The sequence below is a fragment of the Echeneis naucrates genome, chromosome 16 (genome assembly GCF_900963305.1).
Source record: "Echeneis naucrates chromosome 16, fEcheNa1.1, whole genome shotgun sequence".
NCBI classification, from domain to species: Eukaryota; Metazoa; Chordata; class Actinopteri; order Carangiformes; family Echeneidae; genus Echeneis; species Echeneis naucrates.
In genome coordinates this window covers 14238381-14254162 of record NC_042526.1, presented here as the reverse complement: position 1 = coordinate 14254162, position 15782 = coordinate 14238381, and the positions used below count along the sequence as shown (strand labels likewise).

The 15782-nt window shown below is 38.7% G+C and overlaps 2 protein-coding genes across 5 annotated transcripts; both read right to left on the bottom strand.

The window, feature by feature from the left end:
* Positions 1-664: 664 nt before the first annotated feature.
* morf4l1 (mortality factor 4 like 1) lies at positions 665-4953 on the bottom strand. Of its 2 annotated transcripts, none has more exons than XM_029523066.1 (12): positions 4830-4953; positions 3844-3890; positions 3696-3763; positions 3520-3606; positions 3144-3221; positions 3020-3045; positions 2785-2876; positions 2492-2593; positions 2021-2109; positions 1749-1921; positions 1244-1328; positions 665-1154 (listed from the first exon to the last, which is right to left on the bottom strand). In XM_029523066.1, exons 1-12 carry the CDS (start codon positions 4867-4869, stop codon positions 1070-1072), a joined length of 972 nt encoding a protein of 323 aa, XP_029378926.1. In that variant the 5' UTR covers positions 4870-4953; the 3' UTR covers positions 665-1069. The 2 variants fall into 2 exon arrangements, with proteins under 2 accessions (XP_029378926.1, XP_029378927.1); XM_029523067.1 differs by lacking the exon at positions 4830-4953 and adding an exon at positions 4405-4795.
* Positions 4954-6067: 1114 nt separating this feature from the next.
* pias1b (protein inhibitor of activated STAT, 1b) lies at positions 6068-15346 on the bottom strand. 3 transcript variants are annotated; one of them, XM_029522378.1, is made up of 15 exons: positions 15304-15346; positions 13180-13612; positions 12905-12989; positions 12654-12701; positions 11840-11930; positions 11602-11736; positions 11386-11491; positions 10961-11034; positions 10597-10757; positions 9847-9977; positions 9577-9754; positions 9169-9308; positions 8789-8826; positions 7930-8135; positions 6068-7860 (listed from the first exon to the last, which is right to left on the bottom strand). In XM_029522378.1, the coding sequence occupies exons 1-15, from the start codon at positions 15325-15327 to the stop codon at positions 7794-7796; spliced, it is 1917 nt and encodes a 638-aa protein (XP_029378238.1). In that variant the 5' UTR covers positions 15328-15346; the 3' UTR covers positions 6068-7793. The 3 variants fall into 3 exon arrangements, with proteins under 3 accessions (XP_029378238.1, XP_029378236.1, XP_029378237.1); XM_029522376.1 differs by having other exon boundaries at positions 6069-8135; positions 9844-9977; XM_029522377.1 differs by having other exon boundaries at positions 6069-8135.
* Positions 15347-15782: the final 436 nt, after the last annotated feature.

Below are 15782 nucleotides of genomic sequence, written 5' to 3'. Positions count from 1 at the left end.
GGGTTTCAATTTGTTTCAGAGGTCTGTTTTGTTTTGTTTTTTTTTTTCCCCCTTTTCTTAAGTTGTGTAAAAAAAGATTTAAAAAAGTATTGTCCAAACTTACATCCAGGCAGCAGGTGGACAACAGGTACACCTTCCATTAGAGCAGCAGCAACCCTCTGTCCACCATGGCTGCCATTTTCTCAGGGACATATACCTGACACCCTACCAGTCTAACCCGGGGGGACACCTGACCACTGCCACTACTTCAAACGCACCCTTTTACAATTAATCAATACAAATATCAACATACACTGGACTCTAGACTAATACAGGATGAGCTTTATGCACAAACAACTCATGAAACACTAAATAAATCCCATACTTGACCAAAACTCTCTACCCCCCACCCCCCCCCTCTAATCACTTGGTCCAGCCCGCAGCAACTGCAGGCTGATGTGTTTCAGTGCATGAACCACACCCCAGGAAGTAAACCCGACAGAGTTCACAATAAAAGCCCAATATAACAAAAAATGACCATAAGCCTAACATTTACTAGCATGGTGAGCAGGGTAGCAAGACACATTTAAACTATTTGATTTCAGTGTGGATGAATAGAACGACAAGAAATAGCTAATTGAGCAAATACCTCTCCTCAAAAAAGGCACACCAATAATAATAGAATGAAGTCTTTTATTAGAAAATGATGACAATACAACTTTAGCCCACTTCTAACAGAAAACAAACAAAACAAAGAAAATAACCATGATGAAATTCCTTTTCAAGAGATCTTGGAAAATACCAGACGAAACAAGTATCATAGAAACTAAAAGGTGGTACTGAAAAACATACCAATACAGGAAGAGCGTACTCAGCAGCTTTCCACATGAAAGAAAATTACATTTGTCCAGGGATTCGTGTGACATCTTGCTCTGGCTCTTCCTTGATAATAAGCGACAGATCTCACACAATCCGTTCTCCAAAGGCTTTTTGTGAAATCCCATCCTTTCGACAGGTAAAAATGTCACCTTCAAACTTCAGCAAAGGCTCTTAAAAATAATAATAATAATAATAATAAAAAAAAAAATCCTCAAACAGCCTTGCGGTGATATTCTGGGGGGGCAACTTCATAGTCACTGGCATTAAACAGTGAGGCAGAGTTCTTTACAAGATACCTAGAATGGAGGAAGATTTGACTCATTTTGGCTGCAGATGAATCAATACGTGTTTTAGTCACACCTTCTGTCAGGACTTGAATACTCACTTGAGGAAGTCTTGTAGATAACTGAGCAGCAGTGCAAGGCTCTTCTCATCCAGTGGAGTGTACGCCAGCATGGCTCCAATTCTCACTTTCAAAACAAAACAAAACAATAAATTCCTACACATGGCACAGCACTCACTCATCTTCATTAAGCTTGACTTGAATCGTACACTACTGATTTTTGTTTTAAAACAGAAATCTTATTTTATATATTATCAGATTATTTTATTTTTTAGGATTCTTGGGAAAAACTAAAGACGGAGACAGAATGCTCTGTTTGCAGTGCTGATACTTAAGAGAAGCTACAGTTCAGTGTTCAGTAAATGTTTTCTCTTTTGTGGATGAGAAGAATTGTTTGTGAGGCTGATACCAATACAGAATTTATTAATGCTGTCTTTAAAAATGTGACTCTATATTAGCATATATATTTTTTTGACATAAACAGAATTTAATATGCTTTATGTATAACAAATAATGTGACTGTGTGATGCTGTGTCAGCGTTTGTACCGAAGAGTCTGAGTAGATGAGGAGCGCCATAGATCTGAGACATCGACGTATCTGGGTGGTTGGCCAGGATGTCTGCATACTGTGGCCTCTCAAATTTGTAGAGAAGTTGTGTCCCCAGCATGACGTTGAAATATTCCCGGATACCAGCAACCACCTCATTCACAGCAAACTCCCTAAGTGATGAAGGGAAAAAAAAAAAAAGGTTACATGTTAAACCAGCATTTCAAGACAGGCTTTGGATGTCTGAGTGATGCGACAATATGTATTTTTACTTGCTGTCAGAGTTTCCTCTTGATTTCTTGTAGTTTGCATAATCTTCAAGGACCGCATCAACGTTCTTTTTGGCAGGTAAGTGGAAAAGCTGTACACAGCAAAAACAGGACATGTATATCAATACTATGACATATTGACAAAAGAAACTGTAAAAAAAAGTATCACTGGTGATTAACAACAACAAACTCCCTTTCATAAACTACAGGAGTGAATAATAGCCATTGAAGTTAAGCATTTGCCCAAGGATTTAATTCATCACTTCATTTAACATTTGCAGAGATCTGTGAAAAGTTGAAGATACAAAGCCTCTGGTCCTGATTGTCACCAGCATCATGTTACATTATCTGGAGCTTGAACCAAACAAGCACATTCCCATGTACAAAATTTAGAAATTGTATGTGGCTGCACGTTTTACCTTTCATCAAAGAATTGCAGCAGTTACTTTAATATTTAAATCCACTGTTACTCACCTGTTTTTGTCGTGTTATCAGGTCCCAGTCATCCACAAGCCATGGTTTCAACTCCTCTGGGATTTTTACCTTTACCTCCACTCGATTTATGAAGGTCTCCTCCTGAGAAGACAGCATCATATTTAAGCATAAATACATGCGAATAAGTTTGTTTTTTTTTTTGGTAACTATAGTTACACATCTTACTCAGTAAATTGGTGGCTCAGGATTATTTGACACTAATTAGAAAATGAAAGAAGCTACAGACAAGAACAATAATTACTCCAAGCAATTGAATACATTCATGAACTTACACTTTCAACTGTTGGGTCAACACGTGCCCTCTTCTTTCTGGGAGGGTGAGTCGGGTCTCCTCCTGAACTTGTCCCTTCGCCTGCTCCAGGAGCTGTGCAGATAGAAATATTCTTAATTCTTATTTGAATCATAGAAGTAATACAGTGATTAGTCTGACATTACTGCTACAATCTGCTAGGATTCTAGCAACGCTTTTATAGTCTTGATCAGTTACAACTTCTCTTGCGTACTTACGCTTCTGTTTGTTCTTTTTGGTTTTCCTACAAGGGAGAAACAAAAAACAGGTGTTATAAACACATAGGACATCTTAACATCTTAAAACTGATGAGATTCTGACTTCACAACCGCTGTCACTCACACATCATTTTTCTGCGATGCAGCAGGTATCTTCTTATTCGGCGCAGCACCCCTCATTCTTCCTTCTACATAATGGTCTCTGGATTTAAAATATAAAACAAATTCTATGATATAGAATACCTTGTTTATATCAAAGTTTGTGTTCAGAAGATTTCAGGTATTGGATGTAATTTGGTCTTTCATTAGTGCTGTCAATAATGCATTGTTCTATGTTGAAAAACATGTTTTTCAACATTCAACACCATTAAAAATAACACGTTCAACTGTGTTGTTTTCAACACAGTTTTCTTTCTTTCTGAACGTGTTATTTTTAATGGGCACTATAATAAGTTAAAGGGAAAAAAAACAAAACAAAACAAAACACAGACTTCACTTACTGATTTGCCCTCTGAAGCTCTTTCTGTTTCTGCAGATTACTGTCCACATACTTAAGCACTCTGCTTTCAGGAACCCATTCGTCCCAGCTGAAAGAAGACAGAATAAAATCAAGTCTTGATCAGAATTTTTCTGTCGAAATCGTAAAGTTTTAATGTATATGAAAAAAATTACTTACTTCTTATTCCATCCACTGTAATGAATAAAATATTTGATTTGTTTGTCCTTGATGTTTATTTTAACACACTGCAAAGAGAAACAGTTTTCACAAAATGATACAGCTTGAGAAGAGGATCAAAAGAGTGTGGTTAACTCTGGCAGCCTACCTTAGCTTCGTAGAGCAATGGCCCATGAAAACACAGCACTCTTTCACCTGAAGAGAGCAATAAAGTCAGCATGAATGAAATCCACAAATACAACAAAACTAAATAGCGAAACCAACTAAACTACCTGCACAGAGACATACTGATCGGTTAGAGTAGCCTGGCCTGAAAAGACGCATTTGGTGTGAATTCAATTTAAACAATGACTTGAAATCAGCAACTATCACAAACGTCTTTCAACTGAAGCGGATAAGAACAAGATGTAAATAGTTAAGTAAGACTAGAGACGAGACTCCACTTGTTGTATAGATGGTGGGCCTTTATGATTAATTCCATTATTATTGAATAATGTAATACTCAATTTAGACTCACTTTAAAGTTACTTTACTGGGTTGACTCCCAATTTTATTATAATACAGTCATTACTGATTTAAATTAAAACATTAAATCGAAGAGACTGAGATACTTCATTTTTAGAGACAAAAGCGGAGTCTCGGTCTTTATCGCAGTTAGATACTGATACGATGGGTCCGTGGTTTAATTTACTTTAATTTACTTTTTTACCCGTAAAAGGTTAATTGCCCTGAAATGCCACCAAAGGCCTTCCGGTGCAGTCGTTAGCAGGGATGAGGGCAGAGAGGCGGCGGTGTGTCGCTGAGGACCGGCCCCTGCATGAATGAGTCCGCTGCTCTCAGCTAGCTGCAGACAACATCGCTCAGACTCCCGGTCCGGCCGGAGCTCCTGCAGCGCCGGGCCTCGCCGTACAATGTGCCGTGGGGGCAGACTATGACCACGGAGATGTAGCGGTGCATTAACACTTTGCGGGTCTATTTTTTTGCCGTATTTTCGTGTGTCGGTAGCAACAACAATGAAAGCTAACGGCGCGAGCTGCTCGATGGCGGCGGTGACCGACAGCCAGCCAACGTTTCTAACGGCCGCGGCTTCGCCCGAGGCCGCAGACCAACCGGAGGAAACACGACGCTCGTTACCTTCTTGAAATTTGGGTTTCGGGTCCTGTTTCGGCGCCATTCACAGATTAAACTATCAAAATATGGGAAAAATCGCCAGCTCCCATTCCAGTCCGAAACGGCGCCGCTCTCTGTAAACGTCATGACCAACGCGGTGACGTATTAATCCCGCGACTAAAGACGCACCTCGGGGGGACTTGTGAGGCCGCCCAGCTCAGATCAGCCCTGATCAGTCTGGACCATCTGCACGGAGAGGAACGAGAAAATCCTCCAAGGCCTGTACAAATGTTGACACCTCGCACTCAGATACCTCTCTACTGTGTGTTTATTTATGATATTTATTATTTAGAATTATCTATTATCTATGGGATTTTATTCCATGTAAATGGCATATCTCAATGATTAAAATTAAACATCAATCTTGAAATAATGCTTTTGACCTAATTACTTAATTGTTCCTCCTGATAGGTACATTTTGGAGGGTCGGGGTTGGGGGGAGCTGAGTGGGGATCCAGGCATCCATGACACCGGGTTAGGGTGTCATGGATGCCTGCTGTCTAGTCTAGTCAGGTTTGACCCCAACTAGACAGCAGCCACCCTTACAGTTGGTGGTTATATAATCTTCAAAAATGTATGAGCCAAACACACAGGAGCACCTCCCTGTAGGGAAACACTTACTGATCAGTTTACCACTTCATGTAGCAGCACCCTATTCTTTGTAAATAGTGCGCATGTACCTCTGCTCATGCAGCGTAATCATCAGACCAAATCTTCAAAAATAGGTCAGTATTTCACAAAAGACAGATGACGGTAAATAAGTCAATATACTAATACATTCGCTATTACACTGAAATAACATTTACATGATTAATAAATTATATATAATAATTATTGACTGGCAATTAATGTTGTATTAGTTTATCTATAATTATAAATGGGACCACAAAATTAATTTGTAAAGCGCTTTTAAAGATTCCTCATTGCTATTTCATTCATGAGGATTGTCATACAGAGCAGCAGCAGGGAGCTTTTTCATGTCTGCAGAAGCTTTTTAAAAATTCTGTTAAACTTCATATTCTAAAGTGGAAACAAGAAAACACATTGGCTAATTATCTTCTGGAGAAAGAAGATGCAAAGCTTCTTTTTGGAAAGATAGGACTTTTTTCTTGTGATAATCCTGATACCTCCACTGAAACATGAGTCATATTGAAGTCTTTAAAAGAACAACTAACAATTAAAAATCTTTCTTTAGACCAACTACAAAGATACACTTTCTTAATATCTGTTTAATTCTTACAAATATCAAACAGCACAGTAGACCTTGTAGCGGTTCAAAGTGATCAAAGCCTCTATTGAGTTATTGACATCATCTGATAGTAAAACGGACAGAAAAACAAAAAAAAAAATGTTACAATGTATGTCAAGCAACAATGACATTTTTAAATAGCATTAATTATATAATTACAAAAGAAATATCACATACAATGACAGCAATGCATATTCACGAATCAAACAAATGCTGGAAATATATATGATAATAAATAATCCTAATTGTAAGAACAAATCGAGAGAAATAAAGGGAGGGGGAGGTATCTATAATAACTTCAATGGTTCTTACTTCTGGGCCAAAATGCATGTTGTGATACACTCAAGGACTAAGCTATCACAGTCATCTTAAAAGGCAGTTGCAAATACATTTACTGACAAAAAAAGGCTATGCGTCCAGTGAAGTCATTAGGGACCAACATAGCACTCAAACAGGTGAGCCTTCAGGTAAGTTCGCAGAGACATGCAAAGCTGAAAACTACTCTTGAGGTTTTTACTGCGAATGTGAATGCTTTACTGCTCCATGTAACTTTTATATAAAAATGCAAGTGCTAAAATCAAACAAAACGATATCATGAAATGTTACGAAGCCACACTCTCACTGAACACTTCTTAAGCCTTTCAATTAAATAAATGCTTCAAGTGGACTAGAAGCTAGCCTTGTCTTCAAAGTGGAGCAGAAATTTGTTGATGTCGACTGGCCACTTTACAGTAGTTTTCTGTCAGTCTGTATATTTTTTATGTTATATACAACATAACGTGTTCTTTAAAAGAAAAATTCACAATATCTTGCAAATCTTTGTTGTGAATAAAGACCCAATTGTGTTACATGACGGGAGGAAGGTTGCTTTCTGGACAAATGCCATTCAATCATAATGTAAAATCCTGATCTTGCAATACTGTCTTAATTACAAATTTTAAACATTTTAACTACATTCTGAACTCTTAAATGTTCACATGATTCCACTGAAAGGACAAGAGAAAGAGGGCAGTTATGACAACAGAGGGATGTAGCATCTGCTCCTGCAATTAATAGTGGCAATAGTTCCTAGAGGCATAGGGAATGCTTCTTAATATTAAAAAAAAAAAAAAAAACAGCTTACATCCAACATAACTTATCATAAATAATTCTTTAAAAACAATGACCACAGCATGAATGTCTTACAGAAAAATCTACAGTGATGGAAAAACCAGCCAGACATTTCTGCCATTCAGAAAATAAAGCAACTGTTACACATTTTCCGGTTTTGCTGTAACTTGCCTTTTGTACATTTATAACAATGCCCATTTTCTTTTATATTCTAAATATTATGTTCCATAAGGTGTCAACTCATTGGGTTCTGTGCAACACAACATACTGAAATAATGCCATCGACATGGAATATCGAAATAAAACTGTAAAAACCAGGTACAAAAGGTACAATATAATCAAAGGACCACATGAAGAGGTGTGAAAAAGTCTTCAGTATTCACAGAAAAATATCAACTGAAGTAACTCACCGGACAAGAAGCGTCCTAAGTTTATATACATATGATAAGTAAAATTGAAAATAGATTTTCCTCTCTGTACATAGGACTGTATTCTTTCATCTTCCACTTCCTTATTTACAAAGAACTCTTGTTCTTGAGGTCTCTCTTGTCTTTCAGTTCTGGGTGGATCTAGTCAAGAGAGATAACGTCAGATATGGAGCCATAAATGGCTGCTGCTGCTGCTTCCACCGAGGACCTTGACAATCCTGAGAGGGTGTGGCTGTCCCTGTCTCTGTCTCGCTCTCTGTCTTTGTCACGGTCCCGCAGACTGCTGGAAGATACCAAACTACTGGTGCTGCCACTGTTGCTACCTCCATTGGTGGCTGCTAGTGTGCTGCTCCCGGGGGTTCCCGGCTGCTCCCGTAACATCTGAGAGGAGCCATAGGGCAAGAAACGGTTGAGGAGTACATTGTGGTCTTCTGAGGCAGACGCCGATGCAGCAGCTGCAGCAGCCATCACCATGTTGTAATGCTAATGGAACAGAGAAGAGTGACACTTAAGCAAGAGCCAAGTTTATGCCGTAGTATGATGCTACCCACTTTGTTTCAGGGGTGTATTCACAAAACATCCTAAATACACACACAGAAAGGAGAGAAAAACCTTCATTTTAGATTATATCTTTGGTTTAGAGGTAATTCACCAAGCATTTAGCTATTTGTAAAATGTGTGAAGGGTCAAAGATATTGAAGTTCTGTGCATCTCAGTTATTTGTCAGTATTTATAAAATCATTCGTTGCATCACAAATGTCTTCTGTAGAGCATACTTCTGAGAAAGAGGGTATTATATGTGACAAAGGACCCAGACTGTATTTGACTCAGGACTACAAAAAAAAGGACAGCGCCTTAGTATTTGGTTTGTGCAACTGCAATAAATAGAAATATATCTAATTACATTGGAGTTAAATGTGTTTTATCACATAAAATAATAAAGGCTTGGATGGTTGGAAATGAATGCACTTCAATATGCAGATGGTGCATGATGCCAGACATTATCTGCTTGCTAAACTCACTCAGAAACCTTTTGACACAACTTATGAAATACATAAAATATTTGTCACTGAAATCTATTGTTTGTAAATCCAAGTAAACCTAGGCTTAAACCCCAGATTTCTCAGAGATTATACCTGATTGTCGCCTTGGAGGAAGGAGAAGAAATTTAGATCTAGAAAAGAAGGAAGGAGAGTCAGTCCATTTATTTCATCTTGTTATAACAACTAGGCTATTGACAAGTACCAAACACTTGCGTTGAAATCTGTCCAGAACTTTCATTTTATTGACACAGAGAATAATTATCACTCTCCACCTCATCTTCCACACCTGCCATAGAGTTGTAGAGTGTGATTCAGCTAAATCAGACTGAAAGAGTTTCACACATTTTTATACAAATTTTTTACAGTTTTGTCACCTAATCTTTACAGTGTACTTCACTTTTTACAATTACTTTTTAACATAATATGACCACGTCATGATTGTACTAATGTTTTAAGGCAGATGGCAGGTCTACCTGGAAGGTCACTAGCTGTGTGGTAATAGTGGCGGTAGTCCTGGATAAGAGGTGGAGGAGGAGGAATGTAGCTGGTCTCCATAGGGGGCATGCTGGGAGCTCTGGTCACAGGTGAGGCCTGGCTGTGTAAGTTCAGTACTCTGAGAAGAAAATAAGTATGCCAAGTTAGTGAAAAAAATTGTGACTCAGAAAAGCTAATCTGACTTCCTGATGGGGTGTGAATGCACAAGAGATGGCTTATACTGCTGTCAGTGTCAAGACACTATTTGATTGTTTTGACATTAATTCATTGATTTATTATTGCTAATAATACTGTTCCCATTAAAAAGTTTTCATTGGCATGTATGTACAAATGCCCACAAGCCAGATTGCATAGCCCTACTTCCTGTGTAGGATTTTTTGACTGACCCCTTGTTTGCAGGTGGAGAGACAGGCGACAGTGAAGGACAGGCCCTTTTAGGAGGTGGCTCATCGTCAAGTTCCTCCTCTGAAGAGCTATCCAGTGTCAGGTCTATCACATCAACCTTCTTGTTGTTGTCATTGTATGATCCGCGTTTGCTTTCATGCGCATCTGTCCGAGATGAATCTAACAACAAATAAATAAATAAATGTTACTCCGCCAACTGTTCATAATCTAGAGCAGAACAGAAAGACTGAAACCTGTATGCCACTTACCACTGTCTACACCATTGTAAGCAGAGGACACCTCCTGCACCTCTTTCTTTGATCTCATGGGTGACCAGCTTCCATCTTCTTTAAATTGGATTTCATCACAGTCAGAACAGCTATTCAAGATTTCCATGAATAACCTGTGAAAATAACGTTTCATCACAACTGTGAAAACCGTATACATCTTTACAACTTCAGAATTTTTCAGAACATTTCTTGTCATGATGTTCAGAACTAAAACAGCACTGTCTTAAAAAATGGGTAGAGCTCTTAGTTAGCAGGGACTACAATAGTCCACAAGGCAATTAAAATAATTCAGGAGGCCTAATGTTTGAATGTAGGCTCCATATTGCTTTACACATAGTAAAGGCGGATTCTACATCTCTAGAAAGTTTTTGTAGCATCGATGATTTTTATTTTTATTTTTCAGACTAACTGTATTATCTGCTTAGAACGTAACTGACCAGGAATGTGTCATATCAAATTGCATTGCCTCAGAATTTGAATGGTATTCGACTTGTTAAGGCACTGTATGTTTTTGCTGGATCCCTGACAATTGGCACAATCTCATAAAAAGCACACAAAAGAGAGAATCTCTGACTACACTCACGCACGCTCCATCCAAACACTAATTACAGATTTTTGCTTGAAATTACCCAAAACAAAACCATTTGATTCAGACTTTACATTCTAGTACATATTTCAGTCATACAATATCGAAGACAAATCATACAAAATATGAAGCAGTAATGTACTCACCCATCAATAATGAGGTGTTCATAGGGTGCCTTCTTGTCACAGACTGGGCAAACCCAGGTCGGCTTCTTCTCATTCATTTGGATATAAAGTGTAGCATCAAAGCATTGGAGGTGTGAGCATGTCATTGCTCTGCAAGGGATCGTCAGCCTCATCTTCCCCAGCTTTAAAGCAAAAACAAAGAACATACAAGGTAAATGTCACTTCTCATACTACAAAAAATACCACTAAAATGTAATGCACTACAAGATCAGTCCCCTGACAACTTTTTAATTTTCGCCCCTCTGCACATTAACATAGAGTTCTGGGCTATTACTGCAATAACAAAAGCTTTTTATTAAACAGTATAATGGAGAATAGTACTCACAGGACAAAGGAGTGACACTCGTAGACTGGTAGTGGCGATCTCACTCTCTGGATCAGCGGTCAGTTTCTCTTTGACTGTGAGAGGAAAAGCAAGATACAAATACTTTATATGGCATTAACACTACTTAAAAAAAAATAAATAAAAAAAAAAGTTAGCAATACGTTGATCTATTTAATAAGATCCCAAACTACCTCAGAACTGATTAACACACACAGGCCACAGCTTACTTACAAAGAAATAGAATTTCTAAATGTCAAAGCGTATATAAACAGGAGTAAAAAAAAAATATAAAGAAACTAATATAAGAAAAGAGTCACTTTATTATATTATTTATTTACCTAACCCATTTTTCCATTCCCTTCTACCCCCTCACAAATGCAACGTTAAAACAAATCACGATTTCACTACAAAAATCAAGTACTTACTCAGGGCTCTCGAATGGTCGGGGTTCCTGATTCCTTTGGCCCGTAGTCTTTGCAACAACACTGCAGAAGACTGTTGTCTTACCAAATAAACAGCCATGGAAAAACTCTGACAAGACAAATAAAAAAAGGGAAAGGTCCCGCTGAGGTCACGTGGATCAACCACTAGTGCTGTTCCAGAAAACCTTGGAAAAAGTCGATTAATTTGGATATCCTTACCCTCCCAATTTCTGAGGTCCACGACACCACAATTGTGTTGGGGACTGTGGTGGACAGTCGGACAAGAGAGGTTATGTTAATGGGACGGCTGGGCCTTTTTGGTTCAACTCCATTTTTGGTAGGAGGAAGATATCCCTGCAAACAAAACATCAAACATCAGTGGCTTTTATTGTCACTAACTGGTGTGATATACTAAAAATATGGAAAAATAGATTAACAGCAGGCTGTCTGGACTCACTGGGAGATTACAGGGTTTGCTGTTCACTTTAACACACAGATTAGGGGGGAAATGATCCTCCTGGGGACAGCTTGTCTCTGATAAACAAAATCTAAAAATGAAGAGAATAGATTTCATAAGGAGAAGAATGTCACAAGTAATTTGTTTCTGTTGCCACTTTCACAAAAAGGTTGGCTTGCTTGCTTATTTTACCATTTCAGTTGTGTCAAGTACAGCCATCTCCATCTATGATATATAGGAGAGCATTTCTTAAAGGATGGCATTCATCCAAACAGTGAATACTTAATACTGCAGAGACTAAAACCAGTTTTGGGTGTTACTCAGGTTAAAATAGTGCCAAAAAGTTAGATTTGCTCCATGTTAACTATCAGAGACTATAATCCTGGAATTTAACTCCAAATTTTTAACATTAAGATGATAAACCCACCACTGCTTTGAATAATATTTTAAGTCATTGTATAGTCAATAAGCCCACAGTGAAACACTTGTGTTTACTTAAAAAAAAAAGAAAAAAAGACTCAAGTTGAATGTGAGTTAAAACCTGTGCATGTGCATCCAGGAAACACTCGGTCCACAGCTCAAAACTCGTTTTGAGCTGTGGACCTGCCAATCACATTCATTTGTCATTTATCATTAAATGTATTCTGGGACATTTCTACAATGCACAAAGCACATGGATCCATGGATGACATGGATTTTGTAGTTGCTTCAAAACCAAGAGCAGCTGAAAACAGACACCCGATTTCTTCGCAACAAATGTACATCATCATTAAAATAGAAAGTTTTTATGCTTCAAAGTAAAATGTAGACATACCTTAACTGGACTTGAACTGTAAAGTCACATTTGTTTCCAGATATGTCCCTACAAAAAAAAAAAAAAAAAAAGTCAGATCAGACCGATCAGAATATCACATTTAATAACTTATAACATGGCCCATCTTGATTGCTTACTGTTTCAAACAACACCTGTTTCCTAAATCATGTAAAGTAAAAGGGTTTGGTAGCTAAAGATTCATCTCCTTTGACTGCAGAAGGCAGTTGACATCGGAGTTCTTTCTCACTTACATGGAGCTGCTGATCTGTTGAACTTGCTGTGGTGTTAATGCGAAGGCAAAACACGCCTCCTGAAACCGTTGACTGTTGTCTGAGGCTACGAAAAAGAGATCAGAAACAGAAAATTTAATTCAGAGACTTAACCTAAAAAAATTACTAGTCACTTGTGTCATCTCATATTGAATTTTTACTGGGGATGCTTTTCACAAGTCATGACCTCTGCACTGTAACACCAAAACATGTTTAAGTTTATACATACATAGCTGAGCAAGGATTGATGGACTCACCCAGGCTGGTTGGTTTAATGAGCTCATCCAACACATCATAGAATGGCAGTCTCTGCAGCTTCACATCAGGGTGTACAGGGTGGAGCCCAGAAGGAAGATGAGGCAGAGTCAGCTCATGCTTAGGCCCAAGTAAAGAAACAGGCAGCAGAGGCGATGGGGCACCGTGGCTGTCAAATCCCAGTTGGGCAAGGCCAGCGGGCAGACTGGAGGCAGAATGAACACTAGGCAGGGCAAGGTCCACTGGTGAAACCATTTTGGTTGGGAAACGCCGTCTGTAGAGCTCTTTGATCTTCATCTGCACTGCAGGACTGCAACCAGCTTTGAGTAGGTGGAGGGCTTTGGTCAAAAGTTCATGCTTGCGTCCGTGCTTATTTCGCCCAGCATACCCCAACAACACCTGGAGCTCAGAAACTCGAAGGCTCATTACCATTTGCTGGTGAAAAATGAAGAGCAGGAAAGATGGCCTATTACACCATAGAACATGCATTTTCTGACCCTAATGTTAACAAATTCTGAGAAACATTATTAATTTCTTAAAATTTCCAGTTTAGCTTGCCTGGTTCCTTCAAATCCTATTACTGTCTTGCAAATTGCCAAGGCCCATTGCATGGAATTTTTGTGATATGCTTGGAGAAGTTGTATTGTAACAGTTTCTTAGGCTTTTATGCCAGAACTACTCCGATTAAAGACCAACAGCATGAACTCCATCATCCAATATACTAATACAGCCACTCAAAGATAGTCCAGTGGCTAAAAGCAGAGACTTCAACTTTCAAACACTCCATACAGCTTTTGAAAGCCTGTATTTATAAAACACCATAACACTTTACTTAACCCTTATGTCAAATAAATGCAAATTCATACAGCAAGTGCAGTGCGATGCATTTCATCGCAATAAACTATAAAAGGATGTTTTCGTTTTGCAGCGTGAGCTTAAAAAAACTGAAACTTGTAAATGCAATTTAAACAATAACTAATAAATATCATTCAGTATAATGCAATAAGATCAAAGCAAAGCTACAAGCCTTGTATTACACATCTGCGTGTACCATAACACCAATGATAAATTCATGTTATAACAACTATCATGTCTCACAGTCCACCCAATATGTAATAATGGCATGGTCACCCAACTTTGAGTACCTGATAAAACGTGTAAAGAAACCACACACAAAAGAAACACTTGTTGGCACACAACGGCAAAAACACAACAACAAAATCTGAAATAATGAAACGTATTAGCATATATCAATGCCAAACGACTGATGGCTGCATACCAGACAAAAATAGCACATTTACATATAATTAATAGATGAGGTGAGAGCTTATATCTGTGTATGTAAATATGTTATAACTGTGGGACACTCACATTTGTTCTTTGTATTTTAAGGTCAAAAAGCAGCCTCGGTGTCAGTAGTGCAAATGAAAACGAAGAAATGACACGATCAAGCCTAAATTATTTTGTGTCTGTTTACTAATAAATAGTCGCCGATCGTAAGATAGCGAGTGAAAAGGAGGCAAGATAACGGCGCCAGAAAGCTGCTGGTGTGCTTTGACTCAGACACTTACTTTAACATTTCCCACTTTAGGCCATGTGTTAGGACAGTGGGCCCACGCACCCAGGCTGTGGACAATAACTATATTCCAGAGATTTTCATCAGAGTTGGTCACAAACATCGCTACCATTCATGAAAGCTAAACATGGCTTGCCATCCAGGGAATAGACAGAGCCCATTTTTTTTTTTTAACAGACGCCGCAGTTCGCCGGTGAACTCCCGGTACTGTCAGATGTTTCACGCTACAGCACCGCCGGGCTCAAAACGCTGCCGTGAGTGTGGCGTTCGTCTTTTCCCAAAAGAGATATGTGGCCTTATCTGCAGGTGAGCGGCTCAGCAGGGACAGCCTAACGCAGAGTCGGCAACAATAACAAAGCTAATGCTAACGAGCTAGCCAGCAGCTAACAATCTGTCTAGCCTCCTCCGCTTATCTGTTATCTTATTAAATGCCTTGATAACAATGCTTCTTGGGTATCTACTGTCAGGTATCGATGGTGGTATGCTTTGAAATTCAAATCTTGCTGTGTGAAACGTCTATTTGTCAAGCTAATGTAGGGGTTTGCTTTACCTTCAGTTCCGCACTCTCCGCCATCTTGTTCTACTGGCTGCGCAGGCGCAAAAGCCACCCTCAAGGGACGGAGCTGATTCAAAATAACCTGTCACTTCCGGGTGATGGACGACAGGGGGCGCTGCCACAACAAAAACAAATCCAACCGGACCGACCCGACTCAACGCTGACGTCCCATCATATCTGTTTCCCACTGGATTTTACTTTTCTCTTTTAAAATCACACAAAAAAAACTTGTTTTACATAAGGTAGCACCCGATTCTCAAATGTTTAATACGCAACAGGAAATATAACGATATAATATTAATCATGCACAAGGCTGCGAACTTTCTTATTTAGTATTTCAATTAAGTAGCCTATTTCAATTTCTATGCAACATGTCAACAGAAAGAGACTAATTAATGGTGTTTATCGGGTATTTATGGGATATTTATATATTATTTATCAGATAAGAGTAAACATAGGCCTATAACGTGTTT

Excerpts from the sequence above, each read along its gene's own strand:
- morf4l1 (XM_029523066.1), bottom strand. The coding sequence starts at position 4,869 with ATGGCGCCGAAACAGGACCCGAAACCCAAATTTCAAGAAG. Across the intron at positions 3,046-3,143 it reads GCATCGCAGAAAAATGATGT|GAAAACCAAAAAGAACAAAC; the intron begins GTGAGTGACAGC and ends TCTCCCTTGTAG. Across the intron at positions 1,155-1,243 it reads TATCTACAAGACTTCCTCAA|GTATCTTGTAAAGAACTCTG; the intron begins GTGAGTATTCAA and ends CCTCCATTCTAG.
- pias1b (XM_029522376.1), bottom strand. The coding sequence starts at position 15,327 with ATGGCGGAGAGTGCGGAACTGAAG. Across the intron at positions 12,990-13,179 it reads CATTAAACCAACCAGCCTGG|CCTCAGACAACAGTCAACGG; the intron begins GTGAGTCCATCA and ends TCTTTTTCGTAG. Across the intron at positions 10,758-10,960 it reads GAGTGTCACTCCTTTGTCCT|CTGGGGAAGATGAGGCTGAC; the intron begins GTGAGTACTATT and ends TTTGCTTTAAAG.